At 30.2% G+C, this 27275-nt stretch overlaps 2 protein-coding genes across 16 annotated transcripts in view; both read right to left on the bottom strand.

The window, feature by feature from the left end:
- Positions 1–3417: 3417 nt before the first annotated feature.
- Positions 3418–5256, bottom strand: LOC116025605. The gene is made up of 7 exons (XM_031266900.1): positions 5045–5256; positions 4552–4844; positions 4306–4479; positions 4111–4215; positions 3923–3992; positions 3740–3838; positions 3418–3632 (listed from the first exon to the last, which is right to left on the bottom strand). Exons 2-7 carry the CDS (start codon positions 4644–4646, stop codon positions 3543–3545), a joined length of 633 nt encoding a protein of 210 aa, XP_031122760.1. The 5' UTR covers positions 4647–4844; positions 5045–5256; the 3' UTR covers positions 3418–3542.
- A 2276-nt stretch (positions 5257–7532) lies between these two features.
- LOC116025601 overlaps positions 7533–27275 on the bottom strand; it is a 30305-nt gene continuing 10562 nt past the window's right edge. For 4 of the 15 annotated variants that reach the window (XM_031266876.1, XM_031266878.1, XM_031266888.1 and 1 more), the window contains exons 8-28: positions 22438–23500; positions 21790–22122; positions 20086–21682; positions 16362–16453; positions 16084–16194; positions 14052–14225; positions 13838–13963; positions 13635–13736; positions 13361–13531; positions 13092–13267; positions 12724–12881; positions 11217–11345; positions 9814–9948; positions 9537–9590; positions 9318–9409; positions 8682–9004; positions 8439–8612; positions 8244–8348; positions 8083–8140; positions 7902–8000; positions 7533–7799 (exon numbers count right to left, since the gene is read on the bottom strand). In XM_031266876.1, coding sequence (XP_031122736.1) covers positions 7710–7799; positions 7902–8000; positions 8083–8140; positions 8244–8348; positions 8439–8612; positions 8682–9004; positions 9318–9409; positions 9537–9590; positions 9814–9948; positions 11217–11345; positions 12724–12881; positions 13092–13267; positions 13361–13531; positions 13635–13736; positions 13838–13963; positions 14052–14225; positions 16084–16194; positions 16362–16453; positions 20086–21682; positions 21790–22122; positions 22438–23500 — 5362 coding nt within the window. In that variant the 3' untranslated portion in view covers positions 7533–7709. Of the gene's footprint in view, positions 7800–7901; positions 8001–8082; positions 8141–8243; positions 8349–8438; positions 8613–8681; positions 9005–9317; positions 9410–9536; positions 9591–9813; positions 9949–11216; positions 11346–12723; positions 12882–13091; positions 13268–13360; positions 13532–13634; positions 13737–13836; positions 13964–14046; positions 14226–15298; positions 15449–16083; positions 16195–16361; positions 16454–20085; positions 21683–21789; positions 22123–22437; positions 23501–27275 lie in introns of those variants that run through there. The other 11 variants (XM_031266884.1, XM_031266885.1, XM_031266880.1 and 8 more) reach the window with 11 other exon arrangements.

Genomic DNA, 27275 nt, shown 5'->3' with positions numbered 1-27275 from the left:
AGGGTTTCTTCTTAGGCTTTTATGGCAAATTATACTGTGCACCACGGTGCACCACGACCTAATCGACGTCGTTTTGAGCATTGTAAACTAATCGTTAGTTTTTTTTGGAAATCACATTTCCCGTTTCGGCTGGTCTCTGTATTTATGTTAATATTCTGTGTATTCCAGGCAATCATTCTGTGTATTCTAGGCAACCGTTCTGTGTATTATAGGCAACCGTTATGTGTATTCATGTTAGTAACACATGTTGTGATTTCATGTTAATAACACATGTAGTAATGTGTTTGTGCATTCGAATGTTTAGGAGGATGAGTTCTGTGTATTTTGTGTAAATATTATGTGTATTCATGTTATTAACACAAGTTGTGATGTGTTTGTGCATTCGAATGTTAGGAGGATGAGTTCTGTGTATTTTGCGTCAATATTCTGTGTATTATGGGCAAATATTCTGTGTATTCTAGGCAAACGTTCTGTGTATTATATATAATGATTATGTGTATTATAGATAATGAATTCCCTGGAGTCATTCGCGTCCACTAACATCTGTGTATTTTGTGTTAATATTCTGTGTATTCTGGGCAAACATTCTGTGTATTCTAGGCAAACGTTCTGTGTATTATATATAATGATTATGTGTATTATAGATAATGAATTCCCTGGAGTCATTCGCGTCCACTAACATCTGTGTATTTTGTGTTAATATTCTGTGTATTCTGGGCAAACATTCTGTGTATTCTAGGCAAACGTTCTGTGTATTATAGATAATGATTATGTGTATTATAGACAATGAATTCCCTGAGTCATTCGCGTCCGCGTCTACTAATACCGAAACGACGTCGTTTTACGTACGTGGTGCACATTGCTATGTGCACTGTGGTGCAGGGTATAACGATTGGGCTTTTATACTTGGACTAATGGGATCGGGTTTTGGGCTGGAATGAACAACAATAATATGGCTGAACATAATAATCTGTTTTGGGCTTTAACTTGGGCTAATAAACTAAAGCCTGAAATTGATTTATACATATATATATATATATATATATATATATATNTATATATATATATATATATATATATATATATATATATATATATATATATATATATATATATATATATATTTAAAAATAATTATTTGTAATAATGTATGTTTAAATTATTTTTTAACAATCATTAAAAGTTTAAATTTAATTATTCGTATTATGTTACAATATTTTGATTTTTTCGAATGTAATATTCATTGTACATATTAAAATTATTGTAATATACTTAATTATAATTAAAATAACTTTTAAAGATAAATAATGAAATATAATTTAAAAATATTTGAAATGAATAATCGAATTCATATATTGAATGAAATCATCAATATCAATTTAAAATTATATATATACACACGCACACCAAACCTATTATCCATATGAACTACAAATTCTTGAATTCCTACATGCCTGTTGAGGTTGATAAAACCTTTCCTGGTCTTTGTTTCCTGTGGCAATTAAAGAAACTTCCTTTACAGCAAAAAAGTAGCCACCGCTGCACACGACAAGTTTCAAGAAAGAAGCGTACATACAGTATGTAGGTTTTACTTATTGAGAGATGGAGGGAATGTGAGGAAGATATATAGTACATCTAAACAGAATTATTTCCATTTTTGATTGGTCACTCAAGTACAGTAACACTTCCACTTAATTAATTTAGCCAATACAGTATGTATTGGTCATTTGAACCAAACATCTCCTAAGACTATAAAATACTGAAGAAAGTAAAAGCAGTCTGCATAAACATTGTTTTTATTAATTGAATAATTAAAGAGAAGAGTTTAACACTTCTTTTAGAAAATAAATAAGTATGCTTGATAAGAATTCTCTTAGGATCAAACATTTACCACTTAAACCAAAAGTTATAACTAGTAGTGAAGACACAACTTTATTTCCTTACTTATAGACCGTCATCACATTGTTCGAGACACTGAATGCTGGACTTGACCTTTTACCCTTTACCGGCCTCCCCAACAAATTCATTGGCCTAAATAAAAGAGAAAAAACTAAAACAAATTGGAAAGTTAACTACTACTAAAGTACCATATGTAGTACAAAGTATTAAAAAGTTTTAAAAAGATGGTCAAAAAAGCATAAATTGAATTCAATATATTTACCTTTTATATAACAAGCTACAACACAATCTATAGTTTGCTTTCACATTTATAAAGTTAACCTCAAATCTTAAAAAATCATTTGGAATTACACTATTTATATTAGTATTAAATCCTGCAAGTCACAAATTAAACTACTAAATGGTATGTAGAAAAAAACATGTCTCCTTAAATTTCATCATCATAAGTTGAATTGACGATTACACACTTTGTTTCAGAGAACTTCATTTCCATCATATTTTTGTGTTATAATTTGACTATGACCATGCAGCGCTTAACAAAATCAATGCCTTTGTAGGAGTGTGGTCTCCATACCTCATATCTCAAAGAGAGGAAACATACAACGTAACAAATCACGCTTACAAACCATTGACAATATTAGCAGGGATTGAGATCAATGGAGATACCATTTGACTCATAGCATGTGTATTGAACTAATCTCAAGACATTATTAGCCTCATTGTAAGGATCCTCATCCTCTAGTGGATAGATTGGATAGCTAACATTGAAAGGAGTACAGTCTAAAAGAAATGGAAAATGAATATACAACTCCCTAATAAAAATTTCAATAGCTAACACTGCATCTCCTTAAATCCAATAAAACAAGCTTCAATTTGTTCCTAAGATTTTCAATAGATGAGTAGACCACTTTTAAATTCTCACAGCCTCTATGGTTTAATCTCATCAAATTTTGCATCCAATCAAAATAGGGGTTTCTAACAAAGACTTGGAAGAGCGCAGCTAAGATCCAAAAGGGTAAGTTTGTCTAATTTCTACAAGAAAAGAATAAAGATGGAGCATAGAACAAGTCTAAAGTCTTTGATGAAAAAAAAAAAGGCACACCATATATATATATATATATATATATATATATATATATATATATATATATATATATGTAGCTAGTCATATTAGAATCATATACCTGAGTGATCCTGCAAATTTGTTGTGAACTATTCCGTAAAGAAAGACAAACAAGCTTCGACGATTCAAAGCTTTGTTGTAATGAAGTGAAACCATAGAATTCAAACTGAAGCCACCTACTAGTAAGATCATTATCCACTACACGGAAAACATTCTTAATTAGGACCATCAACTATGAGCATCTTCAAATTTTTCATCCCTTTGGAAGTAATTTCAAAGATAAGGCTAATATTCTCAAAAGACCACCAACTAACAAGCCAGCTAATAGCTTCTATGTGTTTATCATAACTTATCTTTAAGCTGTGCATCAATATCACCCGAGCTAATAATGGAAGACCCTTACAATAACGCGCAATTGATCCACAAAGTTGAGTATTACAATGGAATTATGTGGCCACAACAAAAAGAAATTACAATCAATCATAGTTTGCTAAATATATTCAATTATAATATATTCAAACTATACACACTCGTTTAGAAAATATTGCGCCCACTTGTTGCGTATCTCATCTATTTCCTTATCGGAATACGTTTTAGTTTCTTGAAATGCCTACAAAAATTTGAATGAATAATTAGTAATCGTTAATAAACTATAAATTAAACAAAAAGTTTATTTTAATTTAAAAAAATACTTAGTTTCTATCACTAATTGTGTACCTCATCCAACAAAGTGCTGGCAAAATATTTTGTGCATATGTCATACATATACCTCATAACATAGTATCCACACTCAGAATTTCCTGGCTGACAAGGACACTACAAAGTGTATATATATAATATTATTAGTGTGATCTAAACAATTAATTAACTAAAAAAATTATGTAACTCTTATTTTTATACCTTAATATTCTTCCAATCGACACGACATCTTGCTCTTGCTCCCCGTTGATTTGTAAAAGTTCGGAATACCCTATAGCATTAAGCCATTAATATACATATATAAACAATTTACTGATTAATAGACATACTACTCATAACAAACATACTATAAAATACTTATACACACAGAGAATTTTATAATTACTTACATATTCAACACGGACTTTATTTCTAGGTCACGGTCACATTGCATAGGATCTAAGACGTATACCATTCTTGAACTAGTACAAATCACTAGCAACAACCAATGATTTCTACAATTTATAAACATGTATATTACACTTTTAATTACGAATAATTCAAAATAAGTTATATAAAGAAAGAAAAAAAATTAATTTCCTTACACTTGATGGTATGGTGCTAAAATGAATGTCTTATCTTGAAGTTCGGATATGGTATTACGAAGATATGCTATAACAGCTTCCAGATTCATGTCAACATTAGCTTTTGATATTTGTGTTGGACACATAAACCCAATTGAGCTAACTTTAGATTTCTTGCACAACTGATAAAGATACCTGAAAAACATTAAATACGAAGAAATTCAAAAACACTTCAAAGTTTCGAATTGATAAAATATGAAAACTTACCTTATAAAGACTTGTATTATAGATACATCAAGCCAGTTCATTGTGAACAAGTCTTCAATGTCCTCTATCATCACAAAAATGCGTTCCATGTTCATATGGTGGAAGATATTAGCATCTAACTCCAAGTCAAGGTAGTCCGGTATATTGGGAGTCAATCTTAGCAAATTGTATAGTTGTTTGCAATCGTTCCCTAAACGCTGGAAGACATCATTGGTAGCCAATAGCTCACCACGCCCATCATTTTGCTCATTCTTTCCTTTGTTTTGTTTTCCTGAATGTCTTATTATATTTTCCTGCAAACATAAATATTTAAATCATATATAGTAACACTTAAAAGGTCATTAAGTAAGAAGCTGCATAGACAAGAAACAATCACATCAAGTTCACACTTCAAAGTATTCAAATAGCCATTCGTGGAGCACACTAAATATATCATCAAGCCATCATTATATTTCAGGCTGACCCATATATAGCTGTGGACTGTGGTGATCACCTCATTCAGAAAGTTGGGACTTTATTGCCAGTTGCTGACTCCAGACTCCTCAGCCTGTAATAGCTTTTTCTTGAGAATCTCATTCTCCAACATTGCATCATTCCAAGACCGCTTCAGGCCTTCACACTCATCTTTGACCTCAACCTGCTCCGTTACAACTTTCAATCAACCATTCGTACGGAGATATCGTTTGAGAATGCGGCATAAATGTGTGTTTGAGTGTCTATATGTCTCCCCCAATTACAACACTATATACCAAAGACCTTCTGGTCTTGTAGCACTCGATTTACACTTCCACATAGAAGGGAGTGAGTTCGAGCTTCAGTGAAAGTGACTGTTGACTTTTTATGCTTCAGTAGGTTGAGAAAGTAGTTATTAACAGTACCAAACTTGCTCCCAGTGAATTGCAACAAATAAGAAAGACCTTGAGGAGAACGACGTTGAGTGAATGAAGATAATGTATGTAGAAACCTGGGTATCATGAAGTCGATACATGGGTAAAGACTCGCAAGTGTTTAACACTTCTTTCAGAAAATAAATAAGTGTGCTTGATAAGATCGAATTCTGTTAGGATCAAACATCTACCACAAAAATCAAAAGTTATAACTAGTAGTAAAGACACAATTTTATTTTCTTACTTATAGACCGTCATCACATTGTTCGAGACATTGTGTGATGGACTTGACCTTTTACCCTTTACCGACCTCCCCAATAAATTCATTGGCCTAAATAAGAGAGAAAATTCAAACAAATTGGAAAGTTAACTACTACTAAAGTACCATATGTACAAAGTATTAAAAAGTTGAAAAAAGATGGTAAAAAGAAAAGCATCAATTGATTTCAAAATATTTACCTTTTATATAACAAGCTACCGTCTCAATCTGCAGTTGCTTTCAAATTTATAAAGCTCACCTCAAATCTTGAAAAATCATTTGGGGTTACACTATATATATTAGTATTAGATCCTGTAGGCCACAAACTACTTAATGTTATATAGACAAAGCATGTGTCTCCTTAGATTTCATCATCGTAAGTTAAATTGACAATCACACATTTTGTTTCGAGAATTTCATTTTCATCATATTTTTGTGTGACAATTTGACTATGACTGTGCAACGCTCAACAAAATCAATGCCTTTGTAAGAGTGTAGTCTCCGTACATATATCATATCTTGAAGAAAGGAAACATACAACAAATCACACGTACAAACCATTAACAATACTAGTGGGGATTGAGATCAATGGAGATACCATTTGACTCATAGCATCCCTATTGAAATAATCTCAAGACATTAGACTCATTGTGAGGATCCTCATCCTCTAGTAGATAGATTGGATAGCTAACATTAAAAGGAATCTTTCTTTGAAACAAAAAAATAAATAGGTCATACGCATACTTGTGTGAGACCGTCTCACGGATCCTTATTCGTGAGACGAGTCGGGTCGAGTCAAAGCACCGTGCAAATATCATACTTATATGTGAAAATATCATACTTATATGCTTAAATATAACACTAATCAAGAATACAATTTTTGTTACTTATAAGAGAAAAAGTAATACATTTTTCATAATAAGTAATGTTGACAAGTGTCCCTTACTTATAAGGGTAATTATAATACTTTGGGAAAATTATAATTTTTGCCCCTCCATAATATGCCAATTATCAATGTCACCCCTGAATTATTAGTGGTGTAAATGTTGCCCCTCAATTTTCAAAAACGGTACATATATTGTCCCTCCCGTACCAAAGAAGGGGCAATATTTACACCACGAGAGGGGCAATATATGTACCGTTTTTGAAAATTGAGGGGCAACATTTACACCACTAATAATTCAGGGGTGACATTGATAATTGGCATATTATAGAGGGGCATAAATTACAATTTTCCCTAATACTTTTGAGGAAAAAAGTAATACTTTTAAATTGAAATGTAAAAGTATTGTATTTTTCCTTAAAAATATTACATTTACCCTTATAAGTAACAAAAATTTTATTCCTGATTAGTATTACATTTAAGCATATAAGTATGACATTTGTGCATATAAGTGTTATAATTGCATAATGACCCGACCCGACCCGACCAGTCTCATGGTGAGACGGTCTCACACAAATTTTTGCCAAAATAAATATACAACTTCCTAATAAGATTTTCAATATCTAACATTGCATCTTCTTAAATCCAATAAAACAAGCTTCAATTTGTTCCTAACATTCCAATAGATAGTAGACCCTTTTTAAATTCTGACAGCCTCCAAGGTTTAATTTCATCAAATTTGGCATCTAATCAAAATAGTGTGGTCAAGCGGCATAGTTGTGGTACTCTCAAGTGAGAGGTCACAAGTTTAATCCCCTTGGAGGCGTCATTGTGCTTAGATCCTGCAAATTTGTAGAGAACTATTGAAAACTCTTAGGAAGATCATTACCCAACTATATGATCATCTTCAAAATTTTCATATATTCTCTAAAGACCACCAACTAACAAGACAAGACAGCTAATACCTTTTATGTGTTTATCATAACTTATCTTAAATTGTGCGTCAGTATTACACAAGCTAATAATGGAAGAACTGCGCAATTGATCCACAACCGCAATTGATCCACAACACAAAGAAATTACAATCAATCATAGTTTGCTAAATACATTCAATTATAATATATTCAAACTATACACACTCGTTTAGAAAATATTTTGCCCACATGTTGCATATCTCATCTATTTCCTTATCGGAATATGCTTCAGTTTCTTGAAATGCCTACAAAATTTTTGAATGAATAATTAGTAATTGTTAATAAACTATAAATTAAACAAAAATTTATTTTAAAAAACTACTTAGTTTCTATCATTTCTTGCGTACCTCATCCAACAAAGTGTTGGCAAAATATTTTTTGCATATGTCATACATATACCTCATAACATAGTATCCACACTCAGAATTTCCTGGTTGACGAGGACACTACAAAGTGTATATATAATATTATTAGTGTGATCTAAACAATTAATTAAGTAAAAAAATAATGTAACTGCTATTTTTATACCTTAATATTCTTCCATCTTGCTCTTTGTCCCTGTTGATTCGTAAAAGTCCGGAATGCCCTATAGCAGTAAGTCATTAATGTACGTAAACAATTTGCTGATTAATATAATAGATATCATACTCGTAACAAACATACTATAAAATACTTACTATTTTACTTACATATTCAACACCGGCTTGATTTCTAAGTCACGGTCACATTGCATAGGATCTAAGACATATACCATTCTTGCACTAGTACAAATCACTAACAGCAACCAATGATTTCTATAATATATAAACATGTATATTACACTTTTAATTACAAACAATTCAAAATAAGTTATATAAATAAAGAAAAAAAATTAATTTTCTTACACTTGATGGTACGGTGCTAAAATGAATGTCTTATCTTGAAGTTTGGACATGGTATTACGAAGATATGCCATAACAACTTTGGAATTCCTGTCAACATTATCTTTTGCTATTTGTGTTGGACACATAAATCCAATTGAGCTAACTTCAAATTCCTTGCACAATTGATAAAGATACCTGAAAAATATTAAATAAGAAATTCAAAAGCACTTCAAAGTTTCAAATTGATAAAATATGAATACTTACATTATAAAGACTTGTATTACAGATACATCAAGCCAATTCATTGTAAACAAGTCTTTAATGTCCTTTATCACCACAAAAATGCGTTCCACGTTCGTATGGTGGAAGATATTAGCATCTAACTCCACGCCAATGCAATCCATATTGTACTCCATAGTCCCTTCTCTTAGCAAATCGTATAGTTTTTTGCAATCGTTCCCTAAACACTGGAAGACATCATCATCAACAAACAGAGGTTGTACATTGGCGGCCAATAGTTCACCACGCCCATCATTTTGCTCATTCTTTCCTTTATTTTGTTTTCCTGAATTAATTATTATATCTTCCTGCAAACATAAATATTTAAATCATATATAGTAACACTTAAAAGGTAATATATTAAGTAACAAGCTGCATAGGCAAGAAAAATTAAACAAGCATCACACTTCAAAGTATTCAAATAGCCATTCGTCGAGGACACACATTAAATATATATATCGAGCCATTATCATATAAACACTTAAAATAAAAGTAAACGAAAAAAAATTTGTATAAAGATATCATTTATTGAATACCTATAAACATGTCCAATTCAAATTTCAATCATAAATAATTAATCAAAGGAATATGGGAGATCTTTCAAGGTGAACGGAACATAACTGGAACCTTGTCATTATTATCGAGACGAGCCTTCTTTCTTTGCTTATCCTCCTCCTCTCCTCCTTCTTCTTCATCATCATCTTCTTCATTCACTACAAGAAAACAGTAAAATACTTTCTCTTTGCTCATTATTGCATTTTTTTTATATACCACTACAATTTTTATTGCCATAAAATAAATTTGTGATGCATTTTTGTAATTTTTACTTCTTTTTCTAACCTTGTTGATCTGATATGATAAAAATGTCGCCCTCTTTCCTTTTATAGAAAGCTACTGGACATTGCAGTAAAAGACAGGTTAAAGAATTCGTGTAATAGCATACTGGAATAGCATTTAGTCTTCTATATATTAAAATTAAAATTTTTATTCCGTAATTGTACATTAGTAACAAAGGCATTATATTTTTGTGTTTTTCTTATTGAATAGGCATAATTAGAAAATGTTAAAGAGCATAAGCATCTATAATATGGTTCAGATCAGATTAATGTATGGTTACCTGATGATTGTGTATGAGCTTTTCTCTTCTCAGTAGTCTGAACTTTAGGTGCCTCAAATACAGTTTTACAAACACTTGTTTCAATAGGCGATTTAGCACTATGTTCTGCCATTGCAGCCTCTGCAGCACCATGTTCTGTAGATTGTAATTCATCACTATTTTCTTCAAATTCAACATCATCAAGATTAAATATAACTTTTTAGAACGTACCTAACTAGGCCTATTCTTTGGAAAAATGTTTAACATGTTGGCATTATTTTTTCTCTTGGGCATTGCTTTCTATAAGGTTGTTTTGTTTATCTTCACTCATACAATCTTTTATCATTTTTAAAATGTCATATCACTAAATTTGTAATTATTTAGTATTCACTCAATCCATGCAATTCTCTCCCCTCTTTCAAAAGTGGTTCCACTTTCACATCAACTAAAAAAATATTTTCTTTTAATAATAACTATCATAATAATTATTACTCCGTATTATTTAAACATCATAGAGAGTTAATATTCATTACTCAAATAAAAGAACAAAAATTTATTATATTTTACTTCAAAAAAAAATTCATATATATATATATATATATATATATATATATATATATGGGCCGGGGATACATGCTTGTATACAATTTATTGTACTTGTAATAAAAAGAGCTTTGTAAACTCATTGTAAATAATTAATGAGAGAATATCACTTCAACTCGATTTTTGAATTATATATGTTGGTGTAATAAACTCAGCAGTTGAATCAATGAGTTACTATGATACAAATTTAGGCCTTAACTATATCGTTCAATTCATTCGTAAAAATTTGATTCAAATCTTATATATTAACCTAAATTCTCACCAGTAATTGATGCGGTCTCAATCTGTGGGGTGCATTTGGGAAGCATCATATTAGATCTCATTGATCTATCAATGCACATAGGTCGATTAACTTAATTATGTGTGTAACTGTGTAAGTATATATAATCTTGTCAGTAAAATCTTTTGCTACTCGATTACCGAGTGCCATGTAAACAAAATTTCAAATATTAATACTTAAAATATAAGTTAAATTTTTTAAATAAATTAAAATTAAATTAAAAATAAAATAAAATAAAATAAACCCACCCCACCCCACCCCTTTTTCTGGGTTAAAATTCCTTTGGATTTTTGATAGTTGATATATTTTGAACATAAAATACATAAAACAATAAATGTGTATTGTCATATAAGTTAAAATTTTTAATTTAAATGAAACATATTTCAATTTGGTATATTGACAAAAAAATAAATATTATTTGACTTATCTTTTAATTGAAATGAAATGTGGCCTTCAAAATTATATTAAAAAGTATATTAATATATATCTCGTTATTAATACAATATAAAATAATTATAATGATAGTTTAAGAATAAATTACCTGAATCATTATGTTCTGACATTGCAACTTCAACACCATGCCCTGCATTACTTTCGTTTGCTTCATACTCTTCAACAACTTCGTCACCATCAAGTGATTCACCCCTTCCCTCATCTTCACCTTCTTTTCCTTTGATATATATTCATTTTTTGTTTGAACAAAAAGTTTTAGTTTAGTTAGTCAAGATGAATATACATTAACACACATATATACATCTCGTTCTTTAAATTCTGCGTCATAAAGATCAAATATAACTTTTTAGAGCCTAATGTTCAACATGTGTTTAACAAAAAAAAAATAATAATAATAATAATTTCTCTTGGGAATTACATTTTATAAGTAACAATAATATATACATAACCATGTATTAAAGAAATTAATTGAAGAAAAATGGTATGAGTCTATTAAGTATTGAAAATTCCATCACAAAATCACATTTAAACTAAAACACAAACCCTTCAAAAACAAACTCTTTAAGTCTGTAAGACTGTAACCCATTGTTCTATATATGAGAAGTATGGTACGTTGAGCTACATTTTGATTGATAAGATTAATAGAAAATAAATATTATGCATCTTTTTTAGTTTTGAAATTAGTAGGATATGTTTTCTTAAAATATAGAATTAATTAGCTTGTATATACATACAATTAACTTTATCAAATTAATATTGTGGTTTTTTTTCTTTAATTTGAATTATAATAGTTAAAACTACACTATTTTTAAAAGTAAATAAAAGATTTAAAAGTAAAAACATAACTGGAGCATTATTAATGTAAATAGTGTAAATGGAGTATTATATAGTATTTTTTTTAATACATCTAACATATTTATAGTATATGTTCAATAATTATGCCAATTTTGATTGAGTTGAGGTTCGAACCTATGACTTTCTGTATCAAAATCAATGAGTAAGTTGAATAATAAATAGTTTGGGGAATATTTCGTTACTAAAGTTTATCCTGACAGAGTGTGAGTATTTAGGAAAACTAAATTATATAATAGAGGATAAAGTAGGAAAAAAAATACTAAAATAAAAATAATCTAAACTATTCATTTCATCAAATAATTGGACGGATATTTTTTTTAAATTCCGGCTTTAGTTCTAACTTTATTGGCTCTTATTAGTGTGTGCGTGTGTATTGCATCAAATTCCCGCGCGAACAATGCTTCCTTCACGCGGCCACTCACCATTAGTTACACATAAATGCACCACAAAGTGTTCGAAAATGCACCATTATATTAGGTGTGGTGCAATTTTTTGTGCATTTCATTGTAGTGCATTTCTGAACACCGTGTGATGCATTTATGCATACTTAATGGTGAATCCACACCGATCGCATTGAAAGCACTGTCCGCATTTAAACCCATATATTTTTTTTTTGAAATAACATTTAAACACCCATATATATATACAAGAATTGTTACGGAGTATTTACAAGAATATTTGTGTCTTTTTGTTACTAGATGAGTGTTCATATAACATATCAAAACTTATAAAGTACCTACCATTTTGAATTTCAATATCAATAAGGGGAGATATTCCCCACTCTCCTTCAGATTTCAATGGTTCAATGACTTTAATAGACCCATCTGTCAATCCAATTGCGAGTTGGTTGGGTTCCTGTGGATGCGCTGCAATCACAACTGCATACACTACACCCTCGCTTTTGCAGTAATATAACACACACGGACAAGTTAACATTTCATCAAGAAATATAATATATTGTTCATTGAAAAACAGGAATTGATCCCTCAATTGCTTTCGAGATATAAATTTAATCAATCTCTTTTTAATTTTTACAATTTTAGTATTATTTCATACAATTGGTAAAATTAACAAAATTTCTAGGGGTAAGAAACTAAGGTGCTCTTACCTATTCAATACGGGCTGAGATAAATAAGCAGACGGAGCAATACGACATCTCAATGTTAGGTTATTTGCTTCAAATTCTCCAATATTCCCATCAATAAAGGATGCATAAACTAGCTGGCTATTACAGGAGTATGTAGCAGAAGAGATTGGTGCAGGGAGGCAGCCTTGTGGGATCCACTGTAACAAACATATATATTCCAAATTTGTACCCAGTCTATGTTAGTTGTTCATGAGCATATTTCAAGATTTTAGAAAACCTGTTAGTTTTACCTGACGTTTGCGTTTCATATTGGATATATGATATATTGCCAATTGAGTTTCATGTGTAACTAATAAGTGGAGTTGGTCAGTATGGAACATCACATGTGTGTCACCTGATGATCTGATGCGAACTGATGATCTTATGTCACACCATCCACAACCAATGTCCCATACACAAAGCTGAAAGAAAAAATAATTTTAATTTGCTTTATGATTAGTCAATACTCAATAGTCATGGGATGTTGGTTCCACTTTTAATTTAAGGGATCGGATAATGCATTACCTTGGCATCAGCTGACGATGAAACCAGAATGCTAGGGTCAGTAGTAGAGAATGCTAGACCAGTGATACGTTTACACCAACCTTTAAACAATTGAACCTTGACCTATATTTAAAAATCAATTAAATCCATACATACATAATGTTAAATTAGCATATATACATACAATAATAAAACATGATATGAGCAGAGAAGATCATAGTTACCTCATCTACCCTAACATTGTATAAAATTATGGTCCCATTCTCCGTACCAATTGCAATAACGTTATTGTTATAAGGATAGACAACTAAGAAAGTTGGTGTAGCATATGGCCGGAATGTTGTCATTACCTACATCACATATATATTATAGCAAACGTGCATTAATATTATCATTTATCAGTACTTATTAAACCTGTTAAATATAGCCTTACCTTACCTCAAATGTCATGGTGTTAAAGAATGAAACCTTTCTACCAACGGCTGACACAATATAAGAGTCATTCTTGTAGAGGTCGATGCAAGGAGCTACTTTTTCGAGGTTGACATCTACCACATCATCAGGGCCGACCCTGGAGCAAGTGCAGGGTGGGCACCTGCTCAGGGTCCATCTCTATAAGGAGGTCCATAGATATATATTAGTTTATACTTAGTATATATTAAAAAACGGTTAATTATTTGGAAGTCAAATTCGAGAAGACTGTCTGACTGAAAGAGATGTTGTCGACTTTAATAAACCTCACACACCCACCGCTCACAATTCACAAGTCACACCGAGCCTTCGCAAAATTCGCAGTGCATTTGGCCTTTCGCAATTCGCAATTCGCAATTGCAAAGGTATTTAAGTATTTTAATAATTTTATAAATTGCCGATTTCATATTATGTATATTAATATTAATTATATTATATTATGTATAATGTATTGCCGATTCGGCGAATTGCCCAAGAATGCCAGAATGCATATTATGTATATAAGTATGTTAATATTAATTATATTATATTATGTATAATGTATTGACGTATTGTTGACTTGTTCAGTTGTTCTAATGGCTGTTTTGGGTTCTAATTGCAGAAATTAAGAATTTAGTTTTTGATTGCAGATTAGGTTGTATTGTTGTTTAGGAGTCCTAATACAATTATAAATTCTAATTATACTGTTGTTTTAATGTTTAAGAGTTGGGAATAATTAGGAATTTTATTTCTGTTTTAATTCTATTTATAAAATAAAATTGTAAGTTTATTAAATTTATTATAGGTAGGGAATTAGGGATTGAAGGCACATGTTTACCGTTGATTCGTTGAAAGATTTTTGATTGACTGATTCGGATTGATTGATTCACAAGTGTCAGGTGCTATTGTTCCTTTTTTTATACAATGTTGCCTAAAAAACATTCATCCGGAAGTGAAAAAAGAAAAAAGAAAAAAAAAACAAATTGATCAATTAATAAACTCACAAAGAGGAGCTATGAATAAATTTGTTAAAATAGTGGCATCCTCTAATGTCACAAGAAAGATTGAATGGTTTGACAATTTTGTGTATTGAGAAGGATATGCTAGAAAATATTAATTTTGATGCAATTATCGATGATTTTGTATCGAGTAAAGCACGTAGAAATTTTTTGTAATGATTATTTTTGTATTTAAAAAATTGTTGCAAATTTTCTAATATTATTTCATGTTATTTGATATTATCATTTTTTTAAATATTATTAAATTTAAATCTTAGTCTGTTTCATATAGGGGCCTATAAAATGTTTGGAACGGCCCTGCACATCATTAATCGTAACAAGACCACTGTTTGGCTGCCAATGTTGTGGAGCAGAATTGGCAGTGGCCTTTAGACACCACAGACTTTAGAAACTCATTTACATTAATGCAAGACATTAACATAAAAAGTAATGCAAAAAATAATAATAATAAGAGTTAATTCCACCAAAAGTCCTTGTCTTTGGTGATAATTTCAAATTTAGTCACAGACAATCGTTTTTGCCAATTAACATCCCAGACTATTAGTTTTTTGACACTTTTAGTCATTCTCATGACTTTTCCTATTTTCAGTAAGGGTATTTTTGTCTCTTCATATTTTCTTTTGTTATTTTTTCCGATTTCAACCAGTTTAATTGGTTTAGGGTTTTACTAAAAATCGATTGGAAAATCTGGTTACCAAAAATCAGAGGTTACCTAAAGTCATAACCCAATTAAATTGGTTAAAACCAGAAAAATAACAAAAGAAAAATATAAAAAGACAAAAATGCCCTTACTAAAAATAAAAAAAGGTTACAAGAAGGACTAAAAGTGTCCAATAAATAATAGTTTGGGATATTAAATGACAAAAATGATAGTTTGGGACTAAATTTGGAATTGCCACCAAAAATAAGAGAACTCTGATGGAATTAACTCTAATAATAATAATAATAATAATAATAATAATAAAACTTTAAAAAAAAAAAACTCTCAATCTATTCACTACCTTTCCGGTTGGATTTTGTTCATTGTTGGGCCATTTCCATAGTTCTTGAATACCATTTGAGCTAAGAGCCAAGATGCCACCACCAGAATTTGTATAAAGAAGGCGGACAACCTTAACAAAATGCATTTCAACATCCAAGTAAGTATTGAAATTCATGGAAAATTAAATACGCTTAACATCTACACGTTATTTATTACGTAGTATTTAAAGCATCAATATTCTGTCGGCAAGAAATATAAACTACAAGAAAAATGATAAAGAGAAAATAATTCAAAAACCTTAGTATCAGAGCACTCTGGCATGGAAACCATTTGGCATTGAACTTGATTTACAACTTTAGTAAACTCCCATAGATTGGCTCCATTTGGAACTAGCAGTTGTCAACAAAGCCGATCAACAAGACATGAAATTGCACATAAAAATAAAGGGTAAATCTTTAAAATGGCTCATGTTGTTAACATGTTAACTTATTTAAAATTATCAATTTATCATGCCAACCTATTTGCATGAACCCATTTTATTTAATATTAATTATTAAAATATATATGTTATTTACTCTAATTAAGATTTATGACTGATATGTTATATGTTGATTGAATTACGAATGCATTTGTTATGCACACTTATAAATAACAACGTTTATGCCATCGAATCCTCTTTAGCAGTGTGTTAGCCTTTGCAACACTATTTTCTACCATTAATTGTGCAGGCATGTACTCAACTTATTTTATTTTATAGATTGATATTTACTCCCTCCTTTTCAAAATATATGCATAAGACTGACAATTAAGTCTTTACTCAAATTATTTATTGTTAATTTAGTTTTTAGTGAGTAAAAATTACATAAAATCTAATTAAACTAAAAAAAATTAATTTAAATATTAGAAAAAAAATGTTGAAGAAAATAGGCGAAAAAGATTGATTTATTTTTGACTAATAAACAAAATATAAGGCATATAAAATTCGATGAAGGAAGTATCACTTCAACTATATCTCTATCTTATTAATATTAAAATATATAACGTAACTATGTGTATAAACTTGATCAGTAGTTGAACCATTTATCTATTGAAGCTCATCATTATATTGAACAATGAATGCCTATATATATATATATATATATATATATATATATATATATATATATATATATAATTGATGTCTTTGATTCTGAACTATTATTCACTCCCTATTTTAGTTGATTTTGATAGTTATTGCCTAATTTTTGATGGGAAATTGATAATCTTTTATATATTTGGTGTCTACAGGGCAATTTATATCGTGGACTAGGGTGTACAATGCATTGTGCACCCCGTACCAAAATGACGTCATTTTGATCATTTTAATTAATGGTTTGTTTTTTTGGAAATCACGTCTCCCGTTTCGGCCAGTCTCTGTATTTGTTATAATATTCTGTGTATTCTTTGAAGACATTATGTGTATTGAAGACTACGATTTTGTGTATTTATGTTAGGGGTACTTAAACATAGGTTGTGATGTGTTTTGTGTATTCGAATGTTAGAAGGATGATATCTGTGTAGTTGTATCAATACTCTGTGTATTCCCTCAAATCATTCTGTGTATTCTAGACAAGGATTCTGTGTATTCATGTTAGAGGTACTTAAATACAAGAGTGATGTGTTTGTGTATTTGGTGTTTCCATATTCTATATATTCTTTGAATGCATTCTGTGTATTGTAGACTACGATTTTGTGTATTCATGTTAGGGGTACTTAAACATAGGTTGTGACGTGCTTTGTGTATTCGAATGTTAGGAAGATGATTTCTGTTTAGTTATGTCAATATTCTGTGTATTCACTCAAATCATTATGTGTATTATAGACAAAGATTCTGTGTATTCTAGACAATGAATTCCATGAAGTTATTCGCGTCCGCATCCACTAACATCAAAACGACATCGTTACGGACGAAGGTCCACAGCACTATGGACCCTGGTCCATGATATAATGATTGTGTCTACAGGTGCAACTACCTAAAATGAGTAGCAAATGAAGGATTTAGAATGTTTTGGATCAACTTTGGAAGAAAAGAAAATTACCTAAGGAAGGAAAGGAAACAAAAGTAAGAATTGGAAGCTACCTCATGGGCCCAATGCCTATCTGTCTCATATTTATGCTGCAATTTTCTGCAATTTGGGGGTTCCCAACCCTAGTTAGTTTTAATCTATTTTTCTCTCTCTTTAGATTTCCCTAGCATAGGAATTGGAGTTGGATTTGTTCTTCATCATTAGTAAAGTTATCTTCTTCCTTTATTTACTTTCTTTTCATATTTCTTGCAATGTTTACGCTTATTTATTATTGTTTTGCCTTGTTTACCTATATGATGCATGAGTAATTAGCTTTTGGGTGTGAATTATAGTTCTATTATTATTCTTGATGCTAGTTTTATGATTATTGCATGAATGGGATAATTTATTAACCTAGAGTTTTATGTTTGAATTGGATTATAAATTCCTCTTATTGATAATTGATGCACAACTTTTATTGATTTGCTTTGGTGAGGTTTTATTACAACGAAAGTTGGATAAAAAACTCAGTCTAACCAATTTCAACCCAATTTTTCCTATTATCATAATAGGGGTAACTTGGGGGCTTTTAATGCTTTTGTATTTAAGGTTATGATTGATGCATCACGAAAGTAAGGCAATTCTAGCCTAATTTTAGTTTATTGATTACGAAAGTAGCTGAACTGAATTCTTTAGTGCATTGCCAATAAATTTCTTGGTTAATTGTTTTCCCCTAATTTTGAAATTGTTAATTGTTTTCTCCTAATTTTGAAATTGTTAGAGCATCAATATTGCAATACCCCTAATCTAACTCATTCTTTTATCATATAGTTTATCCCTTGTATAATTTGCATTCCTTTTATTTTCCATATTCACTCATAATTTTCTAGGATCTTCTAAATTCCAATACATTAGTGTCTAGAATCTTACAATTCATACAAGTATGTGCTATAATCCCAATCCTCAGCGAAATGACATTTACACCCTCATTTCTACTATCACCATTTTAGTCACTCATCAATAACGATGTATATTATTATTAAAAAATATACTCACCCACCCTAAAAAAAATTAAATAAAACACAATAAAAATTATTATATTATTTTAAAAAAAGTAATTCTTTTTTTTAATACTCATAATTTTTAACATTTTTAGCCCACCAACAGAGTTCAAACTTATAATCATCTATTTGGAATGATAACCCAGATGTCATTGCAGTACATGTAGTTGGCAGCAATTCAATTCTAATATCATAACATTTCAAAAACAACCAAACAATAAAAAACAAAACATAACAAAAAAAAACAAAAAAGCTTATAAATCTACTCCAAAACACTCAGAAACGGAGAAAATTCATAGATGAGATTATAGATACTTATGAATGAAGATGGGTTGTAGAGAAGGAAAGAGAAGAGAGCAAGGTAGAAAGAAGGCAGAGTAATAAAGGGTATGGTAGTAGTTTAGGTGAATTGAGAAAATTCGAGGTGACTTTGAAGGAAGATGGCAATACTTAATTAGCAAATCCATATACTTCAACTTGTATGATGACATCAAGTTAAAAAATTAAAACATTCAAGACACTAAATGGTCATTCATTGAGCACTTTAAATATATAGGACTTTCACACAATTTTGGTTGAGTTATGAATTTAAAAAAAAAAATTTGTCTAAGCATATCAATCGTCAAATATCCATACACATTCAATTCAAATCTTCAAGAACAAATCAAGAAGAAAAAATTTGAAAGATCTTTAAACAATAATGGAGCTTCTTCATTACTTTGTTCTGCGATTCATGTGTATATTTAGATTATGTTATTTTATTAACTAAAATGATAAATATATAGTTTAGTTGAAAAGAAAATTTATATATGCATGCATGAATGTGTGTATGCATGGTGGTATATATAAGTGTGTGTATGTGTATATAATTACATACCATGCATGCATCCAGGATGAAATTTGATGAGTACGTACCTGAATCACCATTATGATGGGAACTAGTTTTGCTCCATATTGCTTCACTTAATGATTCATCATTTTGATATAACAAACCACAACTCCAATCTGTTAAAGCATTTGATGCAGCATCCCCAAATCCCACCTCAAATACCAAATAATCACTGGGGGTAGCGCTCAATTCGTTGTTAAACAGACTATGAAATGGTATGTAGGCAAAACATATAATTTCAGTATCCATGAATTCATTGCACTCATGGTCTTGTCTGCCAATCACACAATTTGTTTGGAGAAGTTGTTCATTATCTTTGTGTACCAGCTGGGCTATGACCTCACCATATCTAAAAGGAAAACCGTCTGGGCATAATTTCCATATACTACTATCACCTGGTTTGAGAATAAAGCACACAACAAATCCAACAAAGCTTTGATTAAACCAGGAGGATTTAAGACTAACGGAGATCTTATTTGAATGATAAGATGAATATTTGAACCATTCCGTCATATCTCTGTCGGTTGAACAATATTGAATAGGATAGGTAACAATGAAAGAAGAGTTTCGCATGATTTGAAAAGGCGCATGAGCAAACTTCCTAGCTAACCCCACAGCAGAAAAAGTTATCTCTTCACCAACATGTTCAAGAGAGAATGAGACAGAATATAATTTTGGGTACTTGATTGCTAGCTTGGCCATGTTGCTTTCAGAAGCCAAATTAGAAGTTGCATATAGTTCTCTTATAGTAGCTGGGAGTTGTTGTGGCAACTTTTCACAATATGTGATGTCAAGGTATTGAAGGTGAGGGAGTCGACTGAAACTTTCAAGTAAATAATCAAAATTGCTTCCCACAAGATTCAAATATTCCAATGAGATCAAGCATTGTCCAAGATCGGAAGGGAGTCCTTTGTCGATGATCTTAAAACCAGAGAGCCGTAGCTTTTTCAGTGAGCGCAAACTTGATAGACTAGGCAAAAATTTGAGACTTATCTCTTTCTTGAACTTACCAAGTGCACTGCTGCCTCCCCAACACAAGCATTCAAGTGAGCTCAACTGCGTTATTGAAGATGGGAGTTGAAAAATGGCAGTGTCAATTATATGAAGCTCTTTCAATTTTGACAAGTTGCCCAAGTTTTCTGGCAATGACTCTAGTTCGTCACAATCTCTAAGCTCAAGAATTTTAAGACTTTCCAACTCACATAAGTCATCAGAAAGAGAGACAAGATATTCACACTGACACAAGCATAACATGGTGAGGCCACGTAGTCGTCCAATGGATGAGGGGAGTTCTCTAATCCTAATGCCGCGTAAATTCAACTCCAGTACAAGTGGCATATTTTCCTGGATTTCTGGAAATTTTCTTAATTCTTGGCAACACTCAAGTTTGAGAAATTGAAGAGATGAAACTTGAATAAATCTGGGAAGCCTCCTTAGATTGCAGCAATAACTTAAATCCAATAAAACAAGCTTCTTAAGATATCCGACAGAGGGATGAATCTCTACCAATTTCTCACAACATGAAAGGTATAACTTTTCTAAATTTGGCATCATATCAAAATTTGGTGTTTCGAGCAAAGAGCAAGAAGAGCTAAGATTCAAATAGGTAAGTTTATTTAATTTCTGCATGCATGAGAAGATGGAGAATAAAATAAGTTTAACCAATTTAATTAATTAAGAAAAAGAATTTAACCAAAAGTAGTGAGTCAAGTTAGAATCGTATACCATACCTCAGTTATCCTACAATTTCCTAGAGAACAACGGTGCGAAGAAATCACAGCAAGCTCCAATGGATTGTCATCCATGCCAGAGGGATGATGAAGACTTGTGGGTAATAAAGGGAAAGGATAATCTGGGAAATGAATCAATTCCAAGCTGCTAGGAAACTGATAATTATTCATCGTCAAAACTTCAAAGGCATTGCTATGAGTATCTTCTTCTTTATTGTACGCCAATGACCGTTTACCTATGAGTATCTTCAAAACTTTAAAGGCATTGCTAATATTTTGCCACCGAAATCCGCATGTATAGGGGAATACAATAGATTCTATGTGTTTAGAGTCCTGAAAGAAGAAAATAAAACAGTACACACTTTAATCTTTCTAATGCAATACATAATAAGGATATCAAAAAGAAACCTTCTAGCTAAGTTAACTTATTAATTAATTAGCTATATGAAGGAATATAATTAATTAAATCACAACATAACATAATCTTACTACAAGCATCATCTAGGAATTGAAATAAGAAACCACACTATATATGTTGATATGCATGATCATTATTATAATTAAATAATATAATTATGCGATTCCAAAAAAAGAATAATAATAAATAAATAATTTTGCTACAACTTACAATCTAAATATATGCCTTACCATTTTTCCGCATAACACATCATCAACCTCCTTAAACTCCCAAACCCTGCTCTTGTGTTTCTCATCTCTTGCAATACGCCAACCCATTTCTTGGATTAGATGATGCATCTTAATTATTCCATCTTCGACTGATATAAAAGATTTTTCAATGAGCACACGCATACCAAGGAATCCAGGTTGCAAAGCATTAAGAGCCTCTTTTACACATTTTTTCTTCTCATTTCTAAAAAGACATGCAATATGTAAAAAGACATTTTTGTTTTTGGAATCTAGTCTATCAAAACTTATCTTAAGTATTGCATGGATATCATCAATGGGGGTGCCCTTGAGTACCTTTAAAGTACTTTCCCACTGATCAACTTCTAGTCCATAAAGAGAAGACCCCAAAACTTTAAGTGCTAATGGAAAACCCTTACAATAATACACTATCAATTCCGAGAGTAGTTCAAAACCGGTAGCAGGAATTTCACTTTTAAAGGCATAACAACTAAACAGTTGAATAGCTTTTTGGTATTCCAGTGTATGTACTTTATATACATACTTTTTATCAACTCCATGTGAACGCAATACTCCTACATCTCTTGTGGTTATAATCACTCTACTACCCTTACCAAACCAATCTCGACGTCCAGCTAATTTCTGTAATTGTTCCACCTGGTCTACGTCATCAAGAACAATCAAAACCTTTTTCCTTCCAAGCAATCCCCCTATCTTCTTCATTCCATCAACCTCATTGCTTATTCCCATCTTCTTGTTTAGTATTCTACCTAAAAGGGCCTCTTGCAATTCAGTGATCTTATGTTCCTTAACATCAACAAGATAGTAAGCTTCATCAAATTGGCTCCAAAATTTGTGAAAAACAACCATTGCAATTGTTGTCTTGCCAATACCCTTCATACCCAAAATCCCAATGAATTGAACATCATCAGGTTCCTGTGTCAACAACTTACCTACATAGCCAACTCTAGTTTCCAATCCCACGAAATTGTCTTTAAGGATGGTATAATGCAATAGATGACTAAATCCGTCATGAGTAACTATTTCGACACATTTTGCTTTGAACCTGACAATATTGAACACAAATAATTGAAGCATGCAATTGAATACTCAAGACTTAATAGAATTCAAGCAATGCTACTTAGATTATTATGGGACAGATCCCATTATATACACAAAGCCATGAGACTTCAATGTAAAATTTCCATGCTTCATCAAAGAAGTTGTAGGTGTTCTTCAATTCTTAAGGAATTAGGCAAAATGCACTTTTAATTTCTCAATTATTGACTTTTATAAAGTTTGGTTTATTTGAACAATATTGATCCTCCAGTTGTCTAGATATTGTTAATTTAGACTCTGATTATATAATACTCTCAAACTCAATCAATTAGTATACATTTGTTGATTGAATTGATACACTTTTAACAATTGAGACCTCAAATTTGTTCAAGTTAAAATATAAGGGATCAAATTTCATATTTGATAAATGTTAAGCTACTAAAAATGTAATTTTAATCTAATGAACATGGCAGTCTATACTTTAAAAGTATTATTCATGAGCCTTTTAAGTTTTTCCTTTTCAACATTAAACTACTGTGTAATCCTTGAGTAATATACAAATACATTATAATTAATTTATTATGATAAAATAATATATTACCATATTATTATTGAATACATAAATAATATTTTGATCTTCTCAAACATTTATAATATTTTAATTTTCTTAGTTTCTTATCAAAGTAAATTATGTTTTAAATTAGTTTTGATTTTTCCTTGAAATTTATAAATATTCCTCCCTCTGTCCATTTTATCTGTCCCTACTTACTATTCATGGGTCAAACCAACTCTTTTTTCTTTTTTTATTTTTATTTTTATTTTCTCTAGTATCTTTTACTTATTTTTAAATTTGATTTTTTGTGTTTAATAGTACTTTTAATGTAATTTCTAATGAACAGATACTACATTGTAATTGAGCCCATTGTATTAAAAAAAATGTATTTTCTAAATATATAAATTTTGTATACTAATACTAAACTTAATATTATGAAAAATTGAACTAAAAAAAATTTCAGTCAAGCCTCGTTAACCGAACTAGACATATAAAATGGGACGGAGGGACTACACTTTAAACTATTTTCTATTTTGATATTGATATGACATTGAAGTCCAGGCCCAGCCCTGGGCAAGGGCAGGCTGGGCCCTTGCCCAGGGCCCATGTGTGGAGGGGGCCCCATCCTACACCCTATATATATATATATATATAGTGTATAACTGTATATATAAGTATAAGTAAATAATATGCATATATTCCACCAAATTGTTAACTAGCTTGGTTAGTAATATATTTAAATTTCAACTCTCCTAATTATTATTAAGGGCAAGGGGTTGAACCCTTGCCTATACATTTTAGAAAAAAATAAATTCTGGAATACTTAAACACTTACTTTTTGCTTATTTCCTAATGTATTTTTTTAAAAAAAATTACTGAAATTCCTCAACTTTTACTTCTTTTTCTTTTTTTGCTTATTTTCTAGAAGATGTGTAATTTATAATATGCTTTATATTTGAATTATATTATCTAAATAATTATATTTCATATTTTTTATGAATATTTTTATCACGTTTTAAAATATTTTAATTTATTATTTATTATTATAACAATGTTATTGTTTATAAGTTTACTCGATTTTAAATTATTTAATCATTTTTATAAACTATAGTTATTTATTTATGAAGGCACTTATACGATTATTTATTATTTTACATTTAGAAAAACACCTAGAATTCTTTTCATGATTATTATTGTGCATATAAAATTCTTAAAAACTTGTTAATATTATTTAAAGTTATTGATTGATATTAGTATATGTTTCCTTATTTAGGGTGTGTTTGATTCATGGGTTTAGACATTAGGAATGTGATCAAAATCGTAGTTACAGCACGTTTGGTTCACGGAATGAATTTGGAGGGAATAGGAATGCTATTCCACATGGAATGGAATAGGTGGGGAATAGAATAGGAATTGTATAATATTGTTTGGTTAGCTGAAGGAATAGAGTTTATGAATTATATTCTAATGTTTGGTTGGTTAAAGGAATAGAAATGGAATAAGTTTTAAAGACATAAATACCCTTATACAAAATAATAATAATAATAATAATAATAATTATTATTATTATTATTATTATATTTATGATTTATGATATACTGAATATATATATATATATATATATATATATATATATATATATACATTTATTTATTTATTTATATAATAATAATAATAATAATAATATATATACATTTATTTATTTATTTTTATTTTTATTTTTATTTATATACATGTATATGTATGTGAGAGAGAGATAGAATAACAATAACAACAACAACTACAACAATTATTATTATTATTATTATTATTATTATTATTATTATTATTATTATTATTACTCCATATTAAAATAAAATACATATTTACATTAAAAAGTTATTAATTAAGGACAACTCCGATATAAACAAACATAAATGTGTGTATGTATCCATAATAATAATAATAATAATAATAATAATAATAATAACAATTATTATTATTATTATTATTATTATTATTATTATTATTATTATTATTAGTGTGTATTATAGCAAATTCATTCCGTGTAACGCACGGGCGAAAATACTAGTAATATTTTTATTATTATTAGTGTGTATTATTATTTTTATTATTATTAGTGTGTATTATTTTTTTGTGTGTGCGCGCGTGTGTCAGACGTGTGTGTGTGTGTGTGTATATATATATATATAATTTATTTAAATATATATTTATTGATAGATAAGAATTATAATTAATTAAATATATACATTTATATAATTCATAATTATTAAATATAAATATTAAATAATGTGCAAAGGGTATTTTTGGTATTAGCAATATAAAAGCTATTCCCAATAGCATGGGAATAGCTAATACCATAGCCCCCCCTAGGAATGACTATTCCCTTTGCAAAGGTAATAGCTCATTCCTAGGAATGTTATTCCCATGCTAAAATGAACAAAACAAACAATGGAATAGGTCATTCCAAGGAATGCTATTCCATTCCTTACCTATTCCATGAACCAAACATGCCATTAGTGTTTGGTTGATAACTTTTTAAAAACACAACTATAAGTTTTGATTACACCTTCAATTAAAAATTACATTTCCTAATTAAAAAGGGGTATCATTCTACCTTATCGGTAATCTAATTTTTAAGTTTGTATAAGTACTTTTAGATTTTTGTTTTCATTTTTTTTTTCATATTGATGCTTTGTATGTCATCATATTAAGATCAATTGCCTTGATTTTTGTTTGTATTTTTAAATATTTATTCCCATTATAGGGTCGTACACAACCAAACATTAATATTGATATTCATTCGAATTCCATATATCCTACTACTAAAAATGCAAAATACTTTTGTCAATAATATTGGTATTATAGTTTATATTACATGCTTTATATTCTATAGTCTAGAATTAGTCTAGCTAGGCTTCCAATTAGTCAGGAGCCTTTTGTGACTCCTTGCACATATAGGACTCTGTAATTATCCTTTGGTTAATAATTGAATCAATTGATACGTTCATCTGGTATCAGTTAGCTCAGGACTCCACTTTTTCCTCTCCCATCCAAAATGTCGACAAACTCATCGGAAAGAACCGTGACTGCCGCCACAGTCACTACTCCGACGACCACCACAAACACCTTGTCGGCCGCTCACCACATTGTTTCCATTAAATTAACCTCCCGCAACTTCTTGTTCTGGCGTACTCAGCTTGTACCCTTTCTCAAAGGTCAAGGATTA

Source organism: Ipomoea triloba, chromosome 7 (assembly GCF_003576645.1).
Source record: "Ipomoea triloba cultivar NCNSP0323 chromosome 7, ASM357664v1".
Lineage (NCBI taxonomy): Eukaryota > Viridiplantae > Streptophyta > Magnoliopsida > Solanales > Convolvulaceae > Ipomoea > Ipomoea triloba.
The sequence above is the reverse complement of the archived record's forward strand: the minus strand, read 5'-3'. Positions and strand labels throughout refer to the sequence as shown.

Excerpts from the sequence above, each read along its gene's own strand:
- LOC116025605 (XM_031266900.1), bottom strand. The coding sequence starts at position 4,646 with ATGAACATGGAACGCATTTTTGTGATGATAGAGGACATTGAAGACTTG. Across the intron at positions 3,839-3,922 it reads TCGATTGGAAGAATATTAAG|TGTCCTTGTCAGCCAGGAAA; the intron begins GTATAAAAATAA and ends TACACTTTGTAG. Across the intron at positions 3,633-3,739 it reads CCAGCACTTTGTTGGATGAG|GCATTTCAAGAAACTAAAAC; the intron begins GTACACAATTAG and ends AAATTTTTGTAG.